Genomic DNA, 23,676 nt, shown 5'->3' on the forward strand with positions numbered 1-23,676 from the left:
TCCCACAGCTTCCACCAAGGGTCAGAGGCAAGCACAAACCACCGCCAATCCAAATTTCAAAGAGCGGCTTTCCTTCCCCGGGGGGTACAGGATTCTTCATTGGTTTGAGCTCAGAAGAGAAAAATATTCAAACAAAAACGACCAAGCAATCGGATCCCCTTTTGTCTCCCACCCGAGGCAAAATATATCTCCGTGGACTCTCTCCTTCGTGATCATCCACTTGTCAGACCATAAAACTGAATTCCCCATCGTGGCTGGCGCCAGGAGAGAATCGCTGGTCAGCCATGCATGGACTGGAAAGAAAAATAAACAAATCAGTAAAGAGGGAATAAACACTAGAGAAATTGCTGGTGAAGCTCAAGTCTACTGCTGCTTTGGAGTCACTCGGGGGCCAAGAAACCGCAGGCCTGGGGTCAGTCCCCCATTTGGGCGCCCCACCTCGGGCAATGAGGGTTCTCTGTCTGGTTAACCCAGTGGGCTTCTCCATGGATCATCTCTAAAACTCTTAAAAGATACCTTTTGCACGAGAGAATATTGTGACCTGGCCGGAGAGCTCAGTTGGTTGGAGCATCGTCCCGTACACAGAAAGGTTGTAGGTCGGACCCCCGGCCAGGGAAAAATATAGAAAACCATGACTCCGGAGCAGGTATAATACGAACGCACGTGACAGAACTGTGTATTTAATCAGGGAAGGAACCAGTAAGAGGTTATAGCCAATTTGGCCATCAGCTTGTCTCCTTAAATGCTGGCAAAGGACAGAGATTACCTCTGCTTGGGGCCTCTGCATCTGAAATATAAGAACTTTGACTTTGACCCCTCGAGCATCCTGCACGCAGTTGGCACGTCGACAGTTCCAGCGACTTTCTAAGATCCGCTCTGGGCGCTCAGTGGTGAGCGCAGTGATCCATTGACCGCTGCACCTCCGTCCCTCGAGCCCTTCCCTTGCTCTCCTGAGCGGAGGCTAACGCCTGTTTTCTCTCCCAGTGACAAGATCCAGGCCCTGTCGTACGCGCAGCACACGCGGCAGCTCATCTCCTGCGGCAGTGACGGTGGCATCGTGGTCTGGAACATGGACGTGGAGAGGCAGGAGGTAGGTGCAGGGCCGCTGGGCGGGGCTCCGCCGTTCTGGCCACGCCCCAAACCAGCCCTACCGCCCCGCCCACTCGTTCCTTCTCTCTTCCATAATTAACCCGTGAAACAAGACATGCCAGAGAGTAACAAATTCTAGTAAAAAAGGAATTTCTCATTTTTTTTTGCCCCTCACACCTTGGCAATTAACATTTATGTAATGGAGACTTCGTAAGAACCTAGACTGACATTAAGCTGTTTAGACTTTAATTCTGCTGCAACATTCACAACAAAACTTCAGGTGAGAAAAAGGAAACTTCCATTTTCAGGTGATCAGCCCTTTGGTGTAAGTTCCCTCCGAAAAGAGCAAGCTCGTGTTATTGATAGAAACGGTGACTCTCGTGTGAGATACGGTACCCGATGAAGTCCTCAGCTTGGTATTAATGAAACATTAGAAATAATTACTTAATGCTTCTTTATGAGTCACGTCCTAGCTAGTTCTCCAGATATACATACATATATATTGTCATTTTTGAGCATTTGTTACTTAGTGTTACTGTGACATTCTTTTTCTACGAGTGCTCTCTTTCTCCTTGGAGCTACGTAACAGCGGATGTGCTACTGAGTGTCCCCTTTGACAAGTGCATTGAAGGTGACTATTATCACTTCCCTTGAGTTATGGTGGGTAAACTTTCCCACCGACAGCGTGTATTTTTCTAATTTCAGAAAAGCAACACTTTAAAAAGGTAAAAGTGATGTCCCAACTTCTTTCCCTGTCCTCACCCGGTCTCGTTTCAAGAGAGCATTACCCCACAATGTAATATCTTTCAAATGCCAGTAGTTAAGTGCTTCAGATTAAAACTTGATTTGTTCAAAGTGTAAATCCACGGGAGTTCTATTAGTAGCTAATTAAAATGATTATTACTGTTAGGAAGTAAGGAATTGGAGCATATTGCTTTTGGAAGTACCCATCAGCACGCAGGCAGGGAAATCAATAGCTGTGTGCTAGCCAGCCGGCCGTGGCCCCGCGATCCTGCGTGGAGGCCCATGTTAGGTGAGGGACAGTCGCACCCCGTCTGTCCTGGCCTCTCCCCTGGCCTACCCGTCCTGACCGGCGCAGGAGCGGAGCCGTGGGCCTTTCCCTCAGTGCACCATGCAGGAGGAGGAAGCTTCCCTCTGCCCCCCGGGGTTCTTCCCGCTGGTCTAATTTCACGTCGATATGAAACAGGCGCACACGAGGAAACCCCCCCATGGAACGCGCATGCGCGTGTGGGAACTCCACATGCGTGAGAGGTTCAAAGACAGGGCGAACGAGGAAGCAGTGACACTCTGAGCTGAGGGTCACCGTGGGGCTTCAGAGGGACGGAAGGCCACCGTGGGGCGGTGAGAAGAGCAGGGGTTCGGTAACCAGGAGTTTGCCCTTCCCTGCAGATGGGTCGCAAAGTGAATTTTCGGTGACAGCTCTAATGGGTAAGGTCCCTCCCTGAAATTCTTTGAGAGACAGGTGACAGTTTACTGGGAGCCTGCAGGGTCCCCCTTGCCTTTGGCTCAGAGGAATCCGAATGCCCCGCTGAGGCACATCTTGGGGCGAGGGGTGACTCATCAGGGGCAGCACCCCACCTCTGCCCTGGGTGGACAAAGGCCCAAACGGGGAAAGGAGACCCGCTGGTTGGTGGGAGGTCCGTTGAGCCATCTTGCCCGACTGCTCCGTGAGCACGGGCGCTGGTGGACTGGTTGAAATCCGGCGGAGCGATTCAGAGCACAGACGGGCAGAGGAGACGTGAAGAACCACAACATAGGGGTGTGCCTTTTAGGGGTAAAACGTGGTCTTTAGCTAAAAACTGGGCATTGTTTTATTAAATCTGTCTGTAAACCGACTAGAACATGAGGCAAACGAAAGCTTACTGCTTTGCGTCAGTCTTAATAAAATAAACAGACCAAGAATTAGAGCGCTTACAGTGTCACCTTCTGACTTCCCTTCCTGGAAACTTGTTTGGCTTCAGGTTTATTTCTGCCTAAAGGTGGGAGCAGAGGCTACATCCCTGAACCTGTTCCCAAACAGGTGCTCCTCAGAAAGGGCTCACAGGCACAGGACGAGGCCTTCCGGGGCTGGTAGTGCCTGCTGCTGATTGTCGTGGTCTCAGAGAGGTCTTGGAGAGGACGCAGGCAGGCCTGTGTTCGCCACAGTTCACCGGCCTGCTTGATCTCAGGCCTCGTCAACAGTCAGAGTCAGACTGAAGTTCCCTGGAACTCCCTCTTGGGAAGAAGCCCTGGGTTGGGATTATTTTTCAGGGTCCCTGGGTTTGGCGACCTGTGGAAAGAGGCCAGCGCCTCTGCCAGCTGACGGGCTTGCAGAGACGAACGCGGAACTCTAGAGGCAAACGCAGAGTGACTACATGCATCGCCTCTAGAGATTTGCTCAAGAATAGCTTTAGGCCTAACACGACTTCTAGCCCTGCGTGACGTAGTTTGAGGTGCTTACGATGGGGCTGGGAGACAGCGAACAAAGTCGGAAGACTCAGACACTCCGGCCCTGCCTCTCGTGGACAGCGGACAGGTGGCGTCCCCGAGCACCCGCTGTGGTCAGCCCCCGTCCTTCCAGCAGGGGTGACTGTGTGTGCATGTCATGTGCAGTTAGATGCACTCGGACCCGGTCAGAGCAAGTATGAGTGCGTATCATCAGAGACTATGGGACACAGACCTGAGTCCTCGGAGTGGCTGTTATGACTGCTGGCAACACCCCGGCTCCCCCCGAACCCCACTGGACCCCGGCCTGGGTCTTGGTGCCCTCGGCACCCTGAGCTTCTTTTCAGGCCTCCGCCCTTGCACTCGTTCAAATTATTATTATTAATGATATTATTATTAACGATAATGATGATATTATTAATGATATTATTATTAATGATCGCGTTTTACCGTCCATGATGATTCCCCACCAGATTCTTTCCATGTCACTACCTCCCCAGGGCCTGGCACATAATAACAGGCATCAGCGAGTATGTTGTAAATGACCGAGAAGTCGTGCTTCTGTTTCTTATAAACGCCTCCTGGCCCTGTAAGTTGCGCCGTTGTCGCTGGGGCCGCTGTGGCCGCTGCGTCTCACTGTGACCTGCTCTGTGCTCTCTCTGACAAGACCCCGGAGTGGTTGGACAGCGACTCCTGCCAGAAGTGCGACCAGCCTTTCTTCTGGAACTTCAAGCAGATGTGGGACAGCAGGAAGATTGGCCTGAGACAGGTGGGCGCCGCGGCGCTCCGTCGCCTGGTGACAGTGTGGAGGCGGCTTCACCGCGGGGTCTTGGAGGGAGCAGGGGTGAAGGGTCACCGCGGAGTCGCTTTGGGGCCGCACACGGATGTCCCCCGTCTCCCAACCGCAGCCCATTCCTGCCGGATTCAGTTTCTGTGGTGCCTTGCCCCCGGCCAGCAGTTGGGGATTGGCTTTAGAATTCCAGTGGCAGCTACTGAGATGCACCTTCAAGTTAGAGGGATCGTTAGTTAGTCACGTTAGCCAAGATGAGCCAGGTTAGCTCGGCCCGTGTCGGTACCAAAACATGCAGTCACAGAAGCGGTACCTGTCTCTTCCTCCTAGTTTTACTTGCCCCCCTTCTGCCCCAGGCCTAGTTACTTGGATCTGCCTAGAACACAGCATTCCCAGCCTGGTGCCGCGGTTGGCTTTGCTCCTCCCTCAGAAAGCCCAGGCTGGGAGTGGCCGGAGTGTGGGCAGCAGAGGGACGCAGGGCCCACTCAGGATCTCCTGCCTCAGGCAGCCTGACGTCTGGGGTGGGGGGCACTTCCTCGTCACCACCCCCAGCTCCTCCATGACCTGAGTGCTGCGTGGGTCCTCTGGAGCTCCTAGCGGCGATGACCGGAGAGGACCGGGAATGGGGGGAGGGGGCGGGCAGACCTGTTTCCCAGCGGTCCGCATGCTGAATGAACGGAGAGCGAAAGGCGACCACACCTGGTGCGCCCCCTTCCGCCGTCCGCGGCTCTCCGGTGGAGCGCGCTCGCCTGGAAGCCGGCGACCACGCCCGAGCCTGCCTGGGGGCCCGGGGCTGGGCCGCCGTCACGCACGCGTGTTCTCTGTCCCCGCAGCACCACTGCCGCAAGTGCGGGAAGGCGGTCTGCGGCAAGTGCAGCTCCAAACGCTCCTCCATCCCGCTGATGGGCTTCGAGTTTGAAGTGCGGGTCTGCGACAGCTGCCACGAGGCCATCACCGACGAGGAGTAAGTTCCGGCAGCCCGCGGAGGTGTCACGCCGCGGGGGCCAGTGCGGCCTGCGGGCCGCGCGCCCGGCACCTCGGTCAGGACTGCGGGTGCCCTGGTTCCTGCGGGGTTAGAATACGGATCCGGGCAAGGGCGCAGAGCCCTCCTGTCTGCCAAGACGCGGTGTTCTCCCGGGAGACAGGAGCGGAGAGAGTACCCGCAAAGAGCGCCTCTCAGCCCCAGGGGCGTGTGCGTTGCCAAGGGATGTTTTCCCGGCAGAGCCTTCTGTATCCTGGCCTCCCCAAGAAGCCCCCAGGAGCCCGGGGTGCACTTTCTGGCCCCCGCTGGTGTCTCGTGCAGGGGCTGGACCAGTCCCCAGGGGTCTCCTTCGCCCAGAAGAGCTGAGCCCCTGAGCCTAAGAGCAAACACGACCAGTTGCCGGGCTACGCGGTCTCGCTGGTCAGTCTTGCCCAGAAACCCAAGACTGCGAGTTGCTGCGTCTCAGCGTGCTCAGCAGGAGGGACGCATCTGAGCTGTCTCTTTCCTGCCAGCTAGTTGGAAACTGGCCCACGCGTGAACAGAGCGCTCTGCAGCGAGTTCCCTTTTCAGTGGATTCCGGCAGCGTTTCCTAGGGAAGCGGGGGCCTAATTCTCCCACCCCACAGACCTCCGGCACCTCGTGTGCAGTCACATCATCTAGGTGCTAGATGGGTGTCTTACAAGCCATGTGTGCAAACACAAACGTTTAAAATGCACCAGCGTTAAAATGTTTGGTTTTTTTTCCAAATAAAAGGAATGCACCAGAGCAAATCAGCATTTAAGGGGAATTCTTCCAAATTAATAAAACAAAGCATTCTTTTACAATAGCCCTTAGATGATTTTCATGATCATTTATCAATATCAAATATAAATTAAGATGCCCTTCCCTACGGATTTCTGTTCACTGTTATTTCCCACTCACCATACACGAAGAAATTAATACGAATTTTTCTCATTAAGTTAGAGAGCTGCATGCGATCTCAGAGACACTCCCATTCGATTCTTCCTTTTATACATAAAGACACAGACCCAGAGGGTGTAACTGAGGGGTTGCAGATGAAACCTAAATCTTCAATTCTAAATATTTTAAAGTAACCACTTCTAGTATGCGGAAGATCTATTCCCCAGAGGTAGCTATCGATAAAAAAAAAAGAAACAGTGGCGTTCAGACAGCCCACTGCGGGGGGGCGGGCACCCCCCGCCCGAGGTCAGAGAAGAGCTGTGCCTTTCGCAGGTTCCCGCCCCTCCCCCACCTCACTGGTGCTCCCGCCTCTTCCCTGCGGAAGCACTTGCTCCGCCTCCAGCGCACCTGGGCGGCTGGCCGGCAGGCCCTCTCGGTAAAACAGTGCACAGATCGGAAAGCAGAGCACAGTGTTTGGGTGACTGTTTTACCGGGGAGTCCTTCCGAGGTCAAACTCGGCCAAAACATGCTGGTGCTGGTGGGAGGGTTTTTGTTTTTGTTTTTTTTTTTTTTCAATTTGTCAAAAACACAGAGATTTTCAAAGACTCTCCTAAAGCAACAAATAATCCACAAGGGACTTTCGAAAATGTCATCATCCCTTTCTCATTTCGGAGAATATAAGAGTCTTTTACTTTAAAAAAGGTCACGGGGGACTCGAGGTAGGCCTTTCTGATGGCGACGCAGTGTCAGTCACTTGGCTGACTGACAGTTAGAGTTTGCCGCCACCCTGGATAGCCTTTGTTCCTGCGCCACGACCTCTCACTCCCGGACGCTTTCTGCGCCCCGCAGGCGAGCGCCCACGGCCACCTTCCACGACAGCAAGCACGGCATCGTGCACGTGCACTTCGACGCCACCAGGGGCTGGCTGCTGACCGCGGGGACCGACAAGGTTATTAAGGTAGGACGCGGTCTTACTTCAGGGGCTGTCCACCCTTGGCCTTGCACGAGTGGGCGGACAGGAGCTCAAGGCCACGGGAAGCTTCCTCGGAAGGTTGCCCTTGGCAGCCAGCGTGTCTGTGAACCTGTTTCATACCAGGCGCACGCCCGGCACCGGCTGTGCACACCAAGATAAGACGTGGCTCTTGCCCGCAAGGAGCAGCTAGTCTCTTGGGACATCCTCTCATTTACTGATTTGAGACAGAGACAGAGAGAGAGAAAACATCAGTTTGTTGTTCCACAAATGTATACATTCATCGGTTACTTCTTGTATGTGCCCTGGCCAGGGATTGAACCCACAACCTTGGCGTAGAGGGATGGACACTCTAACCTACAGAGCTGCCTGGCCGGGGCTTATTGGAAAACTCTCTTAGATGGGCAATAATAGGTCACCTGCAGCGGCCAGCAGCACGATACAGACAAGAGCCACTCTCAGCGTTCCGTCGAGGGAGACGGTGCTGCCGGAGGGGGCTTCCTGAAGGGGGGGGGGGGTTGGGATGAGCCCAGAGTGGATGGTAGGACCTGAATAAGCCAGCAAGCAGCAGACAAGGTCTTTCCCCGGCGGGATCCGTTATCCCACTAGCATCACCCCCCCGCCCCCCCGGCCTGCCTCTGAGGCCGGTGGTCCAGTGCCAGAGCGGAGGTCCGGGGCAGGAAGGGCCGCCCCGCGTCATTTCCTGAAGACACAGAGGCCCGCACGGGCCTGCCCAGCACCCTGAGCTCTGCTTCCCCGGGCCCCTCCTGGTCCATCGTTGGAGGCGGCAGCAGGACACGGTGGTTACGACGACGCCCTCAGAAGCCCCAGGCCTCTGCAACTTGGAGCGAGTTCGCGGTGCGCTCCGGTCCTCTCTTTCCGAAACAGAGGCACCTCGCACGGCTGCTTGGAGGGTCACGTGAGAAAAGATGCGGAAAGGACACAGCACGTGCCTGACACCCATTCGGTCCCTTCCGCCCTCAGCGACTCCCCCGCCCTTGCTCTCCGCCGGCTCTGTTACAACGTCCGGCCACCTAGCCCTGTCGTTGAGGTCGTGTTGTCCCTTTCAAAGGAAAACTCTGTGTTAAAGACCTTAGAATCGTGTTAGCACGGAATTTAGTTGCTTATTCATTTAAAAAACTCAGCTGACTTTAGTGATAAGGACTGGTTGCCCTTTAATAACAAGGACTTGTTAGAATTCAATAAGGACTATTGAATTTTAGCTCACTGTGTATGTTCTTCTCTTTGCAGTTGTGGGATATGACCCCGGTAGTAGCTTGATGACAGTCCAGGCGTCAGAAGGATGGTGTTTGCTCCGGAATTGGTGGCTGGGACCCGAGGACCCGAGTCAGGACCGAACCGCGACACGGATGTAGGAGAGGACAGGAACTGGTGAAGTCAGCCGAGTCTGCACACTGCCTGTGCACCGGCAGGGGACTCCTTCAGCTTCTGCACACACTTTAAAGGGAGATATTTTTTTAACAAATGGTTTCTACAGCCTGGCTGTGCTGCATTGTTTCAAGTGTACGGAAAACTCTTGGTGGGCCGTTTCATTTTTGTGTTTGTCAAGCCTTCGCTCCAGTTGTCGCTTTGCGCATGGGAGAAGCGGGGGAAGCGTCTGCTCAGGGCGTTTTGGCGTCCGTGTTTCTCACAGCGCACGGGCCCTTGGGCAGCGGCTGTCCTCTCCATGCGTCTGTCCGCCCTCCCCTTCGTCTGGGTGCTTCCAGTTTATCCCAGGGCTTCTGCTTCCGTAGAAATCCTTCTCAACCGAGAGACTGGAAGAGCCATCCTTGTAGGTTTACCAACGGACTCCCTAAATCATCTGAACAATGATCTCTAATGTCTCACTTACTCTTGTTCCCATTGAGTCGAAGGGCCTGGTGTCTCTGCCCCAGTTTTCTCTGTCTTTCCCACGTGAAAAAACGCTGTGGGAAAGGTGTTCCCAACCGTTGTTGTCTCGGAAATAGATAGATGACCCGAACTCAGAGCTTCCACAGTCGTTTCTGACTCAGCGGGGGCCTCCCGAGCCTTCCACGTTTTGGTTTTGCTGACACAGCTCTCTCTCTCGCTCAGGATGAAAGCAAACAAAACCCTATGTCCCTCAAAAAAAGCTTTTTTAAAATTATCTTTCATTTTTAAAAAAGTTAATTTTAAAAAATGAAATTTAAGACATCTTTGGATTTTAACTTAAAGAAAACTTTTTTAAGTTGATTTTAGAGGGAGAGAAAGAGAGACATCGACTTGTTGTGGTAGGAATTTATGCATTCACTGGTTGATTCTTGTATGTGCCCTGACCGGGGATCAAACCGGCGACCCAGGTGTAGTCGGGACGACACTCTAACCAACCGAGCTACCCGGCCAGGGCAAAAAAAAACAAACAAACTGTTTTTGGGGGTGTTTTTCTGTGTGACCTCACCCCTGAGCTTGAACGTGTCCATCACTGAGAGGCTGTGTCCTGCTCTTCCTCACCATCTGAGTTTTCTTTCCCTTTGAAAACCAGAGCCCTCTGCTCGCTGTCACACTAAACGTTGGGACCTGAGACGTAACAGGTGCGGGCTCCCGCAGCTCCTGACGTGTCCTCGTCGGGAATGCAGAAAAAGGACTGTGGAAAGTCAGCCGGAGAACCCCGGTTTAGAGGAATCCAGCCAAATCTGATCCAGTGAAATAGTCTTGCGTGTAGCGACTCAGCTTGGGATATCGCGGTCCGTTTTTAAAAAATCTGATTTGCACCTGTAAGAACAGAACTTGAGTGGGCAAGCATGCGCCGTGCGCCTGCCCCGCGCTGGGCTCTCCCCCCGTGCCACCTCAGCCAGCCCTCACCGGCGGGGCCTTGTGGGGCCCGAGGAGTCTCTCGGGGATCTCCAGGCTACGGGACACCTCGCAGATGCTCGGACCCGTCGCTTGCCCGCCCTATTCACAGCCTACCTCCCCGGTGTCTTCCTCACGTCCGGCTCATCCATTTTCTGGTAGTCGTACCTTAAGTCCTCCTTATTTTTTTTTCTCTTTTCCTGGAAAGCAAGTTTTTCCCCTCGTGATCATTAATCCCTTTTCTTTCTAACCAAGAGAAGTACTACACTACCGGCCACACTTGGGCACCACCCCTGACGCCGACCCAGCGTGCTTCCTGGGGGTGGGGCTTCCTCGAGATGACTCTGCTGCTACAGCGTGGGTGGGCAGGACCCGTGGGTGGGCCTCAGTCCGCCACCGCGGCAGCTGTCACCCAGACACCAGGCCAGAGCAGCCCATGGGACCCCCCTCAGAGGTGGTGTGCGCACACGCGTGCACACACAAGCGATTCCCCGTGTCTCTTCGCTGGCCCCGTCCACACTGCCGCTGCTTGCCTTCATGCTGTTCAAGTTCATCTGAGTCTTTCCCGCATGGTTGCTCCGTGAGAGAGCTTTAAAAAGGGAATTCCGTTTAAAATATTCAGGTACCTATTTTGTAATTTATTGCTAGAACCTGCAGCCATTCTTAGGTTGTACGTGATAGAGGACTACATTGGAAATGAGTAACAGAAGTGGGTCGTTCTGTTCTCCTGTTCTGAACTCCGGCACGTGCCCCTGTACACAGAGAGGAAAACCCGGAGCTGGAGAGGCAGTGGGCCAGGCACCCTCGAGCCTGGCGTGGGTCCGACTTAGGTCCAGGGGAGCTTGCACCCCACTTGGGAAGCTCATTGTCCCTGTTGGACCCCTGGGCACACCACGGTGGCTGTCTGTGGCCCTGCCCTTTGCTGTCGCCACCTCCCTGCCAGCATGGCCGTACCCCAGCCCGCAGAGCCACTCGGAGACGAAACCACTTGACACTCAACTGGTGACGCGAGCCCGAGGCACGAACCGCAGACACGTCCAGGTGCCCGCCGCTCCGCCCTGTTCTTCCCCTCGTGTGAGTGGGTGCTGCTTGGAGTCGGTGGGGAGCGCCTAGCAAACTGGTCGTGTGTGTCGGTGATACTGTGCGCTCGTGAGTCTCCCCGTGACTCTCCACCATTGTTGTGGCTCAGAGATATGGGTGCCAGTGTTGGGGGCCTGCCGGGTGCCGCGTCCTCCACGCGAGTTGTGGAAACGAGGCTCCGTGCACCCGGAGAGGAAGCTGGGCCAGCACTTGCCGTTCCTCCCGTCTAGCTAGGTTGGCTGTCGTGGGTCTGGTTCGACTCGACTGGATTTGCACGATACGTACATTTTTGCTCTATTCAACGTGAGCAGCTCTGGCAAGCAGTGCCTGGCAGGGCTGAGTGGGGAAGCCGCGGTTCCCACGCCCACAGTTATTCTTTCTTTGGTTGCATAAAACTCACCATGTGCTCTCGGTGCCTCCAAAGCAATGACGTTTCTGGAACCTTTAACTCCTGGGTGTGTCTCCACGGTATCCAGAGTGGTTTTCCATTGCGTCCTTGGAGTCCTGTGTCTTTTTATATGAAGTCAACCAACCGTGGTGTATTTCTCACTTGATTGTTTGCGTTATTCAAAGAATCATGACATCCTGAAACTGGAAGGGATCTTCAGAGATCCAGACTGTTCCAAGCACAGAACACTTTAGCCCTCTCGAGCAGTCAGAATAGCTGGATTGTGAACAAGAGAATCCAAAAGGATTTTCGAGGACTGACTGTGTTTGAGCGTGAACTGGGAAGGGTGACTTCCAGCGCCTCAAGGCAGGGAGCGCTGGGGACAGGTTTGTTCCTCTGTCTTAGGCAGACGTGACCCGTCCTCCGCCCCCAGCCCCGCGGTCATGAGACGGGCAGGTGCAGTGCAGTGAGACAGTCACCGCAGCTCTTCGTCAGCTCATGCCCCTCTCCATGCTCTTCCCCAGGGACCGCCCTCGACAGAGTTTCCGTGGGAACTGGGGCCCGGGAGGCCCCTCCCTCGCTCTCCTTGTCCGGTGCCACCCGAGTGCGGGCCGGACGCTGGGGTGGGGCGGTGGGGGGGAGCCAGGCCTGCAGTGCGTGAGCTCCCTGGGGAACTTTGCCTGTCCGTGGTCTGAGACTCATTTTTTTAAAGGCAGAATTTATTTTTTCCTTCAGATTAATCTATTTTTAAATCCCGAGTTTTGACTTCGAAGCAAAAAGATAGCTCCAAACTATGTCTCAAAGCCACTGGATGTAAACTATTCATTAAATGAGATTCTTTTGGTTTTGCCTTTTCTCAGCCGTTTAATTGTATGCGAAGACCTTGTTCACTAAGACTTACATTTTAAAGTGAAAGGAAGCGTTTCACCAAAACATCCTTGTGTGTCTCTCAAAAACAACGCCAGGCCGGGCTTTTCCTGACGTGAAGCTGCTAATGGGGCTGTCTAGCAACTCGGTCGGACAAGAAAACACAGAAATCAAGTTCCTTGTTAACTCCCAGTTATCCGCGTGGCCCTGGAGATTCCGGAGTCCAGTTCACCCAGCCAGCCGTTGAGGGCCCGCTCTGCGCCAGGCGCTGGACCAGGCCGGGGATGACTGGCCCAGTTCCAGCCGGGGCAGAGGCCCCGCGGGTGGGCGGATGGGTCGTTTCAGGGCGCTGTGGTGGATTCGGTGGGGGTGGGGGTGCAGGTGGGGCCGGGGGACTGCTGAGGAAAGGACTCCCAAGCTGAGTGTTCCGGGAGAGCTGGGCGAGGAAGGGAGGAAGGCCCTGTCCAGGCCGCAGGGACCGCAGACACAGGGGCCTGAGACCAGGCGTCAGCCTGCTGCGTGGGGACCACAGGCGGTTGGGAGTTGCCAGCGATCACCAGGGACTCGGCCGCCGTCCTGGAGCCTGGGCTCTTGTCACTCCGAGATGTGGCTGTGGGCGGGGAGGCAGCCCAGCTGGCCAAGGTGGCGGTGGGGGAGGGGGGGGCGGGGCTGGAGGCTCGTCAGTTTTGGAGTCGAGGTTCTCCTGCAGTCCAGGCTCGTACCCGGGTTTCCTTTTCCTCTGGAAGTGCCCAGAATTGTTATCTTAACATGACCCGTGGTGACTGAGTTTTGAACTTCCTGGGTGCACTGGAAGCCCCTCCCTGGAGGCCACGCGAGCGTGGACTGGGGCTGGCCTAAGCTGCTCCCCTTTGAGGAGGCAAGGCCTGGGCCTGCGGTGGGCGGAGACCGTGCTGGACGGCCGTGCTGGACGGCCGGCGTGGCGCTCACACGCGGAGCCAGGCCTGTGGGCACACAAGCGGGCAGCAGCTGCCTTCAATCGTCCCGGCAGGTAACGGTCATTTCGGTGCAGTGTGGCAAAGGTGGTCAGTCCTCCATGCAGTGGTGCCCCCAGGTGGAAGGGGGAACCCTTTTCTCGATTCAGCAGCAGTGAGGAGGGCTCGGCAGCTGCTGCCTGGAGCGCTGGCCCAGCCTCTCCCCCCCCCCCCCCCCCCCCCCGCAGGGGCTGGGCCTCCCTGCTGCCTGCTGTTGCAGCCAGTGGCCTTTCTCTCTCAGGGCCCAGGTGTCACAGGCCCGTAACTTAATTCTGGAACGTCCATGTCCACATTCAAACCTCACCGCGACCCTGCAACCGTACCAGGTCCTCACTCACCAAAGGGCTTTTGTTTGTGATTTCGACGTTAACCGTTGTCCTCCCCGCTGGGAAGCCCGTCTCGGCCCCACGCACCAACCGAGGGGATGTCTAAACGTGAGATCTGTCCGAATGCTTCCCGCGCCAGGGGCTGTTTGGACAGACCGTAGATCCCCTTGTCCGTGACGCGGGAAGGAGACCGAAGCCGGGAGTGGGGGTTGAACTTGACGATTGTCCGTAGGGTCCCTTCCCGTCCCGCTGTGCTATGACTCTGAGAATGTCGTTTACTATTGGACCGGACTAGACTGTTCCCAGACACCGACCCGCAGGCGGCCGACTTAACTCAGATAAGTGGGGGCCCATCGCGTCGTCTGTGTCTCCCGTCTCCTCATTGATGGCTTCCTGCGCCTTTCTGTCTGGAGCCCAGGGGGGTTCCAAACAGGTGGTGGGGGGGGGCATGCACCGTGTTCGCTGGTGTGAGTCACAGGTGTGCCTGCCTTTCTTGGGAGAGAGAGTACAGGTCGGTTTAACAGGTTAAATGGAGAATTTGACCTCGATATTCACGATTCCTCCCTGCTCCCCCTTTCCCCCTTGGCTCTCTGGGAAGCATGAGAGGGCGGCGGGAACTCCAAGAGGGAAACGGGGGGAAAGGAGCTTTCCGCTCACGTGCACTGTGTTTTCCATTTAAACGACGCCACTATGAGGTGCAGACCGAAACACTGTGTCACTGGCAACCATTGTCCTTTCTCGTGCATTTGTGTGTTATGCCATTTGCCTTGCTTTTTAAAAGGACTTCTTTTTCCACGTACTGTCATTTTGCAAAAGAGAATCTTTCTATGAAAAGTGCAGAGACTCTTACCCACTGGACAGCAGGGAAGGCGCTAGGTCCACGCCGGGCCTGCGGACCCCGGGCCGGCAGCACTGTGCACGTGGGACGTCGGGGTGGCTTCTCCTTCTTTCCGGAGGGAGCTGCTCCGAGGGGTCAGGCTGAACATGTCATCAGCCTGGAGCCAGAGCAGGGGTCTCGAACGTGGCTTCTGTCGCCGGGTCCACCGACCACGCCAAGCAGTCTTGACAGCGACTTCCGACGAGCCCAGGCGGGATCCAGCAGGACTTTCCCACCGCGGTAACACGCCCGCCCCCGGTCCTGCCCGCCGATGCCGCCGAACGCCGTGCATGTGTCTGAGCTCGGCTCCCCTCCCCCACCCCGTGCCGCCTCCAGCCGAACGGCTTGCCGTCGTTACCCACATGCGGGCGCTGCCGGCGCCACGGCGCCCCGTGGTTTCAAATAAACATCTGTGGAAATCACCCTGCAGCCGTGGTCCTGTCGTGGTTGTTGTTGTCCGCCTACATAGCGCGTGACCACATATACGCCCCAGCAGCCACGCTTTGGTGTTAACCATGGGGGTGGGGGGGCGAGTCTCAGACCACACCTGCACCTGGCTGTCGGGACCCCAGGGAGAGCCGCAGTCTGGAGACCGAGGTGGGCTGCCATTCCCCCCAGACTCTGAGCACAGCCAGTGGGCTGAGCACGTCATTTTTATGTTGTTTATCTGCAGTTAGTGAACTCTCCAAACGAGGACAGAGAGGGCTTTGGGGCAAACAGCCAGGAAACGCCTCTGCAGACACTCGCGAGGCCCCCTTCCTGAGTAAGCAGGCAGGTGGCAAGCACTCAGTGGTCAGCGCAGCGTGGAGCTGCCCGTGAGCGGGGTGGCTGGGAAGCACGTCCTCTGAGGCTCCCGCCCCGGCAGTGCCGCTCCCTCGCAGCCCACCTGCGCCTGGGAAGCCTCAGCCACGCCCAGCACTCCAGTGGCCCCGGCTTTGCTCCTTCGGAAAAGGACAGATGCAGGCAAAGGAGCCCGTGCCCACTGGCTCCTTCGGCAGGCGCACCCAGAGAACCCCCTTCCTCCGGCACCCTGGCTGAGAAACCCGGAGCCCCCCCGGGAAGCACACCTGTGGCCGGGGAGCTGTGCCCCCGGGCTTGCCTCCGCTGTGGGCGATGAGTCATGTTTGTGTAAACGTATTCTAAGTCTGCTCGTTGATTTGTTACAACTTTCCCTGCAGTCGCCTGGAAGTGAAATGGAGTGGGTTCAGAGGTTTCAGCCAGCCATGGCACTAGCATGCCAGGTGCCTCAGGGAAGCCACTCCTGAGGCTGAGCGGATGTAAATTAGGCCTCCTGTCCTTTGCTTATGTAAATAGGCACTGTCCCTTGGTTAGGCTTTGCTCCTGGGGGCACAGCCCTCCCCTGACGCCCAGAGACGCACGTGCCTCCTGACTTCCTCCCCCCGCCGCCACTCCCCTCAGACCGCCAGTGCAGGTCCATCGTCAATGCAGAACCCTAAAGAAAACCACAATCTCACATAAATGAGGGATGCACACGGGAAAAACACCTGCTGTGGAAGCTGAAGTTTAGCTTGTTCCCAGCCTTAGTCGTATGTACTTCAAAATAGAAGTCCTGCTCCTTGTAGGGTCCTCCTTGTAACGGGGGGGTGTCTCGGTGGGCGGGGGATGGATGCAGGGTCGGAAGTGAAGCGTGCTTTGTCCCTGCTCCACGCCTTTTCGTGGAGGGTTTCCCAAGGAGGGTCTGGCCCGGCCTGTTTAAATCTCTGAGCAAGCCCTTCCAGGATTTCAATGTCTCTCCACTTCAGCTGGTGGGGAGCATGTTCTAGCAGGAGGTAAGTGTGTGGGAACTGGTTCCGATCTGAAAGTGAGAGGGGGCAGGAGACAAAGCCCCCAGAACTGCAGCAGCCTGGACCGGCCCTCCCCAGGCCCAGCTGTGCTGCTTCCCCAGGGTCTGTGAGGGCTGCCCTGTACCCCACCAATAAACTACTTGTGTTTCATCGTCTTGAGTGAACTCCTAGTACTCTTCATGAGACAACCCCTAAGACACTCAGCTCACCGCAGCTGGAAAGGTCTCCAGGTCTTCGGCACACCGTGGCTCACCTTTTGCAAGAATGTCCCCGGGCAGGTGCGGGCAGAGCACCGGGAGAAATGGCTGATGGCGTTTTCTGGTCATTCGTGTCTTCTTCATGCAGAACCAGTTCAGTAACTCCTTTTCCTCTAAGACTGACTAGCCAAGATCAGGGATGTTATGGGGGGTTTTGATGAGAAAAACAACAACAAGAAGCTATTTTAGAGTATGAAGTCCTGAGAGAGGGCAGGCCTGGGTGGAGGGAAGGCACGTCCAGTCCCCAGAAAACGAGCCCAAGCCCGGTCCCGCTCCCAGGATTCAGGAGAATAACTGAGTGTGACTCCTCCGTGCACTCACTTTACACGGTGCCTTCCTTCCGAGGAACTCCTCCTGTGGGCGGAAGTTCAGTCTGAGAAAGAGGTTTGGGAGTGGAATTTATGCTGGACGTCATCTTCTAAATATGGCAACGAAGACCTTTATTACACGGGCACACGACTTACAGCAAAGCTGTCTCGTGGAGCTAATTAAGAAGGGGTGGGGAACCGTGTCGAGTCCGGGGAAAGGTGAAGGGGGGACACAACATTCTCCCAAGGCTCAAACCCTCCACATTCTAAACTTGCGGTGCTCCCGAAATCTTCCCTATCTTGGGTGTGAGATGTTTGAGTAGCAGTCAATGTAGTTATTGTTTGATGAGAAAAACATACGGCAACTTTCACGCTCAGCTTAGGAAAACCAGGTGGGGGGCCTGATGAGAAACCTGCACAGCCAGCCCGAGCGAAAGGCGCCCTGGTGACTAGCTGGGACGTTCCACCCCGGGACGTTCCTGGTGTGGCTGCTCGGGAAGCATGCCGTTGGTCCCTCTCCGTTTGTGCCGTGGCACAAACCTCCCACAGCGACCACAGGGGCACTCGCACACTGACCTTACGAACAACTGTACGAAGACCCTCTCAGAGGCCGCATTACTGGGGAAGCCAGGAGCACGGGGTTCCAGGAGGAACGGGGCATCAGGAGGTATTAACGTCGCGCGCTTCTCACAGCGTATTCTTGGTCTGGGGCCGGACAGAGCTGAGGGGGGTCAGCTCTTTCCCGGGGCCCCCAGCCTCAACTCGGGCCCCTTGCCCAGCGCCACTCCATCACCAAGCATCTACCAAGGGCCGGCTTGTGCCCAAGCCGGTGCTAAGTCCCAGGGACTCCCTGGGGACTTCTCCCCCCCGCCCCCCGCCCGCGCCACCTCTGCCCCTGCAGGCATTCACAGGCCTGAAGCAGGCTGGTAGGTGATTTACCTCCTCCCGGTTTGGGGTGGTGCTGGGACGGACCAGTAAAAGCTCGTGGAGGGGGTAGTCCTGGTTAGCATTCAGGGGGCAGACAGCAGTGTGCAGGGGCAGGTGGGGCGGTAAGGGGAGGAGGGGCTGCAGGCACCCGGCGCAGCCTGTACAGGGTGTCTTGGGTCGGGGGGCTCCACAAAGGAGGGTGGGCAGAGGGGCCAGGTGAGGCTGAAGCCTGGAAGGCCAATGCCAATGACGCAAAGCTTTTATGACCCTGAGGGATGGTTGAAGCAGATCACACAAGGACACAAGTGCCTGGTGATGGGGAGGAGCCACCCGAGGGCACAGGGGAGCCTCCTCGTCACCCACCTTGAGCCTCTGGGTCACTCGCACGTGCCGCTCCCTGTCCTCCAGACCCCGCGGGGGCTGTGCCTCGGGCGCTGCACCAGAACCAGTGTTTCTGCCGCCAGGTGTCCGTCTGACTGGGGCCCCTCCCGTCCCATCCAGGGGAGAGGTGCTTCACCTGGGACCCAGCCCAGTGGGCTCTGGGACGCATTAAAAAGCACACAGGTGCATAATTGGGTTGTTTTCAAAGTGCCTAAATGAGTGCCTTCGAGAACTGCTGTGAGAGCCGCTGCTCCTGTAAAAACCCCCACTGAGTGTCAGCCAGTAGTTAGGGAAGGCCCAGGCCCACCCGTCACCTCAGTGCCCTCCTGCCTGGAGGCCAGGGCCCCTCGGGCACAGAGCAGGAGGAGCGGTTCCCACATGGCTGGGGGGAGTGGGGCGCAGTTCGGCCTGAGCCGGGGGCCATGGCAGAAGGCAGGTGCGCCTCATCCGAAGCAGCCTCCGTGACTGGCAGAAAACCAGAAGCCAAACAGCCAATGAGCTTTGACTCGTGGGTTCATCCCTTCTCCCTCCTCAGGAGGAAGGTTTACACCATGGGCCTCCCCCAGGGCCCCGGGGTGCTGCTGGGGGTCGGGGGTGTTCTTCCTCCTCATTGGTGGCAGGAGCTGCAGACTCCATCCGTCTCCCCGGGGTCCCAAAATCTGCCCTCCTCGCTCTCAAGCTGTCGGCCCTCCGGGCTGAGATGTCGTATGAGTGAAACGGGTAATGAGTTGGGGCTGGCACCGGAAGGCATTAAAACGTGCCGTGAATAAGGAGAACACTGTGATCCCAACTGAATTACTGGATCAGGGGAACAGGCCGAGCTCAAGAGGAGCAACTTAAGGAGAAGTGGGCATGAAGATGGCACCACAACTCAAAGGGAAGGGAAGAATATGGACATATAGCCCTGGCTGGCGTAGCTCAGTGGATTGAGCGTGGGCTGCAAACCAAAGTGTCACAGGTTCGATTCCCAGTCAGGGCACATGCCTGTGTTGCAGGCCACGACCCCCAGCAACCACACATTGATGTTTCTCTCTCTCTCTCTATCTCCCTCCCTTCCCTCTCTAAAAATAAATAAATAAAATCTTAAAAGAATATGGATATATATAATTTACTTTAAATGCTTGCTTTTCCCCCCTCTAGAGAGAGAGGGAGAAGGCTAAATACCTGATACCAAAATAACTTCCATATGGATTAGCAAGCTAAAGAAGAAAAATATTATAAGAAAATAGGGGGAGAGGGGATGGGGCAGGGGAGAGAAAAAGGCGGGGAAACTGTAACTGAACAACAATGAAAAATATGAAAATACAAAATAAACTAGAAAAAAATAGAGGGAAAAAACAAGAAAATATTTAGAGTAACCAGGGGCTTTTTTTAACTATAAAAACAAATAAATCAGTCTTAATTGATCAATGTACAGCTTGAATACAGAAAAAATTTAAACCTTTGCATGACAAACCAAAACACCAAAAACAAAATTAGAAAGTAATTTGCTAAAACAAAAGGGAAAGGCACATGTGATAAATGTGTCCAAGAAGGATTATAAGGCAGCAGTTTAAAAGATGATCATCACACCCTGGCTGGGTGGCTCAGCTGGTTGGAGTGTCATCCTGTACACCAAAAGTTTGCAGCTTCGATTCCCAGGCAGGGCACATACCTAGGTTACTGGTTTGATACCTGGTCAGGGAGTATATGGGAGGCAATCGGCTGATGTTTCTCGTCCCTCTCTCTCTCTCAAATCAATAAACATACCATCTGGTGAGGATTAAAATAATAATAATAATAATAATAAAAGCTGATCATCACAATAGAAAAATGGGCAAAGGACATGAACAGGCAATTTACAAAAACAAATGCAAAGGGTCAATAAACAACTGCCACCAGCAAGTTCAACATCACTCACATGAGAAATGCAAAGAAGAAGATGCCTCATCTGTCTGCTGTGCAAAAATCCCCCTTTTGAAGATTACAGGACCCAGAGTGTGTTAGGAAGAGGAGAAATAAGCCCTGAGCGTGCTGAAGGGAATACAAATTGCTACAATTTTTCTAGAGGGCGATTTGGCTAATGTATATCAAAAGCCTTAAAAATGCTTCCACACTAGGTCTCGGTAGCCTCACTGCTAGTAATCCGCCCTAACGCAATAACCAAAGACGCACAGCAAAATGCACGTGTGAAGGTGTTCGTCCTGCAGATGCTCCGTAGAGAGAAGAGAAACAAGCTACAGGGGACTGACTACATTCTGGAACAATCGCACAACAAAATACATCCCAAATAGAAGTAGCATGTTAAGGAATATTTCATGACATGAGAAACCATTTAGGTGGAAAGACAACAGGCTTCCGAAGGATTCTATAAAGAGTGGCTTCAGCTGGGAGCAGGGGACATACTCCCCTGCATGGAAAAAGGCTCGGCAAAAGGAGACCAAAAATATGAACAGAGGTTACATCTTAATGAGGGGATTGTAGGAGAACTTTAGTTTGTTTCTATTTCCTCATTTGTATATTTAAATAATATTTTAATTACATTAATATCTATTTGTATATTTTATGTTCCCTATTTTCTAAGTGAATACACATTTGTTTTATGAGTAGGAAGACAAAGTGACCGTGAATAAGCACTTCCTCCCCTACCCTCCCTACACGGAACCCTAGGATGGCCCCGGCAGGGACGCACAGACGCCTCGATTGGCTTGGCTGTGCGCTGGGCCGCGGCAGGGAGTGTGGCTCAAGGGAAGGAGAGACGCAGACAAACGTTTGGAGGGAGGGGGAGGGGGAGAGTCAGAAGGGGGTCTGGGAACAGCCCAGGCTGTGGAAGGCTCCCATGCTGGGACCCTGCTCGCACCCCAGTGCCCAGGAATTCGACTGTCTGAAGAGCTCCAGGGGCCTGGGCCTCTCGGGGTCTGGACTCCGGAATAGGAGAAGGGAACCTCCAGGGAGAGCTCTGATGCAGCTGGACGGCAGCTCGGAACTTCTTTCTCTCCCTCTCCCCCTCCCCCTCTCCTCCCCTCTCAAGGAGGGGTGGGACACAGAAAAGTCTGGAACGAGGATGGAGGCGGAGGAACAATGGGAACCGCTCTTCCTCTCGCCTCTCGTGACTTCGGCTGGCGGTCCAGTTCTGCCCAGGACCAGACTCGCAAGAAACGTGGAACCTGGCTTGGGTCAAGGGTCCCTCGAGAGGCCACCTGCCCTCGCCCCGGGAGGCTCTCTCCTTCAGCCTCTGTGCACGCCACTGTCCTTGGAGCAGGTGGGCAGGCGAGGACCACCCCCACATCCGCGCAGCACAGCGTGGGAGGTGCCTCTGCGCGTGTCCTTCACCGACGGACACTTCGGAGCACCTGCTGTTGTCACCGCGCCTGTGACAACAGGCTGCAGAGGTCACGGTGCCCTGGCGGAGCTCACTGACCACGGAGACGGGGCAGGGGGCAGGCTGCTCCAGGACCCTGGAGCTGGACCTGGGCCAGAACAGAGATCCCTCCCCGTAAACCCCTTAGAAAGCAGAGGGACCCCTCCGCACGGCATGCCGGTTCCTGGAGCAGGCCAGCGGCCGTCCCCAGGCAAGTAAGTAAAGTGTTTTCCCCTTATCTGGGGCAGGCACACCCCCGTACCCCCACCGGCCCGGCCCCTTAGCGCCGTCCATGCGGCACGAAGGCTGCCCAGGGCATCTGGCTGCTGCCACCCAAGCGTGCCTCAGACGTAAGTTCCCTCAGGAACTCGGTATAATGGAGTTGTCAGCCTCTTCCTCTGGGCTCTGGGCCCTGGGGAAATTTTATGAGACAGGGGGCATCTAGAAACAATCGTAATAATCTGCTTCCTAAGAAATGGCCTCACTACACGCAGACACTGGGCCGATTTCCTGGCTCTTCCCTTTCTCTCGTGGGTGAGTAACTCACAACTCTTTATGTAATCCTCACTTCTGGCCCATAAAGGTCTCCTTACCCCGGGTTCACAGACTGGGAGCGGGAGGCTTGGGCAGGTGCAGGCAGGTGGCACAGCGGCACAGACCCAGAGGGACTGCACTCACACCCGGCCTTGCGTGGGGGCTGTTTGGCCCTATGGACCAAGCGCCTGTGGAGGGCCAGCAGAGCCCGCCCGCCGTGACTCATGCTCTGTGCAGGCAGCCAGCCTGTGGGCCGGGGGCGTCTGCTGGGCTCAGCAGGGCCACAGCGCGTGCCGCTGGCGTGGAGAGGAGGAGCCCTGAGCAAGCTGCAAGCCGGGGTGTGCCCGACCGAGTCACAGAAGAAAGGCCGGGAACCAGGGAGGGGGTTCCAGGCAGGGGAGCAGCAGGGACAAGAACTGGTGGCCACACTGCTCCTGGCATGTTTCAAAACTCATGGGTCGACCGGGGAATGATGGGGAGTCCGTTTGGACAGGCAGGTCAGGCGCCATCACAAAGCACTGCAATTCCTTCCAGGGGAGGGAGTTTGCATGTTGAAACCACATTAGCTGACACTTCAGCACTTAGGTTGTTTCCCAGGGGCGGCGTTTCTCTGAGCACCCTGGAGGTCTGTGAGCTGGAAGGAAGTCTTGGAAGCAACATGGTGACCGGGCGAACTCAGGACAGAAACCAGGGACGAGCAGGAAGAACCAGCACCAAACGCGGTCAGGGTCTAAGGAAGTGTTCTCTGCCTGGGAAGTGCCACCGCTGGCTTCCCTCTGCAGCTTCCTGCCCTGGCTCCCTTCGCGTGGATGACAAGCGACCTTACCACGTGGCAACTGTGACTGTTCGTGCGCCTAACTCCCGCCCTAGACCAGGAGTCCCTTCAGTTTCTGAATCCTCACCACTGACCGGGGCGTGGCAGACAGTAGGCGCTCTATAAATGCTCATTATTTTGTTCATTAAATAATTTGGTTAATAGTTGCCACATCACACTCAGATGACCTATCGCTAAAGAATTAGAATGTAATAAAATAGCCCCATGTGGTAGATTGCTTTTTAAAAATTATTTATGTATTTATTTAGAGAGGGGGAAGGGAGGGAGAAGAAGAGGGAGAGAAATATCAGTGTGAGAGAGAAACATCAATCAGTTCCCTCTTGCATGTGCCCTGACTGGGGACCAAACCTGCAGCCAGGTACGTGCCCTGACCGGGAATCAAACTGGTGACCTTTTGCTCTGTGGGACGACACCCCACCCACTGAGCCATGGTGGCCAGGGCACTGTGGCACATTTTTGTTTGACCCTGTTCACGCCCTCTTCCTCACCTGCATGGAAGAGTGCACATCTGGTTCTTATTGGTTTGGGCCTCTGTGAAATGACTTGCATCGGTCACCTGGACACGAGCAGATGGGAAGCCAGCACAGGCTTGCAATGTGTTTGCACTCTTGGGCTTTTCCCACTGCGGTGGAACACACTCTGGCCGGCCAACGGCCCAAGGAGGCCGTGAGAATCTGCGGCACAATCCAGACCCAGCGTGTTGCTCGGAGACAGCCTGCTGAGCTCGGCTGAGCTCAGCCCCTGCAGCAGACTTGTAGAGGAGTCAGCAATAAGT

At 55.5% G+C, this 23,676-nt stretch overlaps 1 protein-coding gene across 1 annotated transcript in view; it reads left to right on the plus strand.

The window, feature by feature from the left end:
• Window positions 1–9,368, plus strand: part of WDFY2 (WD repeat and FYVE domain containing 2) — a 119,415-nt gene extending 110,047 nt beyond the window's left edge. Inside the window, exons 8-12 of the mRNA XM_045839290.1 lie at window positions 985–1,090; window positions 4,202–4,303; window positions 5,158–5,288; window positions 7,056–7,164; window positions 8,428–9,368. Coding sequence (XP_045695246.1) covers window positions 985–1,090; window positions 4,202–4,303; window positions 5,158–5,288; window positions 7,056–7,164; window positions 8,428–8,457 — 478 coding nt within the window. The 3' untranslated portion in view covers window positions 8,458–9,368. The remainder of the gene's footprint in view (window positions 1–984; window positions 1,091–4,201; window positions 4,304–5,157; window positions 5,289–7,055; window positions 7,165–8,427) is intronic.
• The last annotated feature ends 14,308 nt before the right edge of the window (window positions 9,369–23,676 follow it).

Source organism: Phyllostomus hastatus, unplaced genomic scaffold (genome assembly GCF_019186645.2).
Source record: "Phyllostomus hastatus isolate PE091 unplaced genomic scaffold, TTU_PhHast_1.1 phas_contig_29, whole genome shotgun sequence".
Lineage (NCBI taxonomy): Eukaryota > Metazoa > Chordata > Mammalia > Chiroptera > Phyllostomidae > Phyllostomus > Phyllostomus hastatus.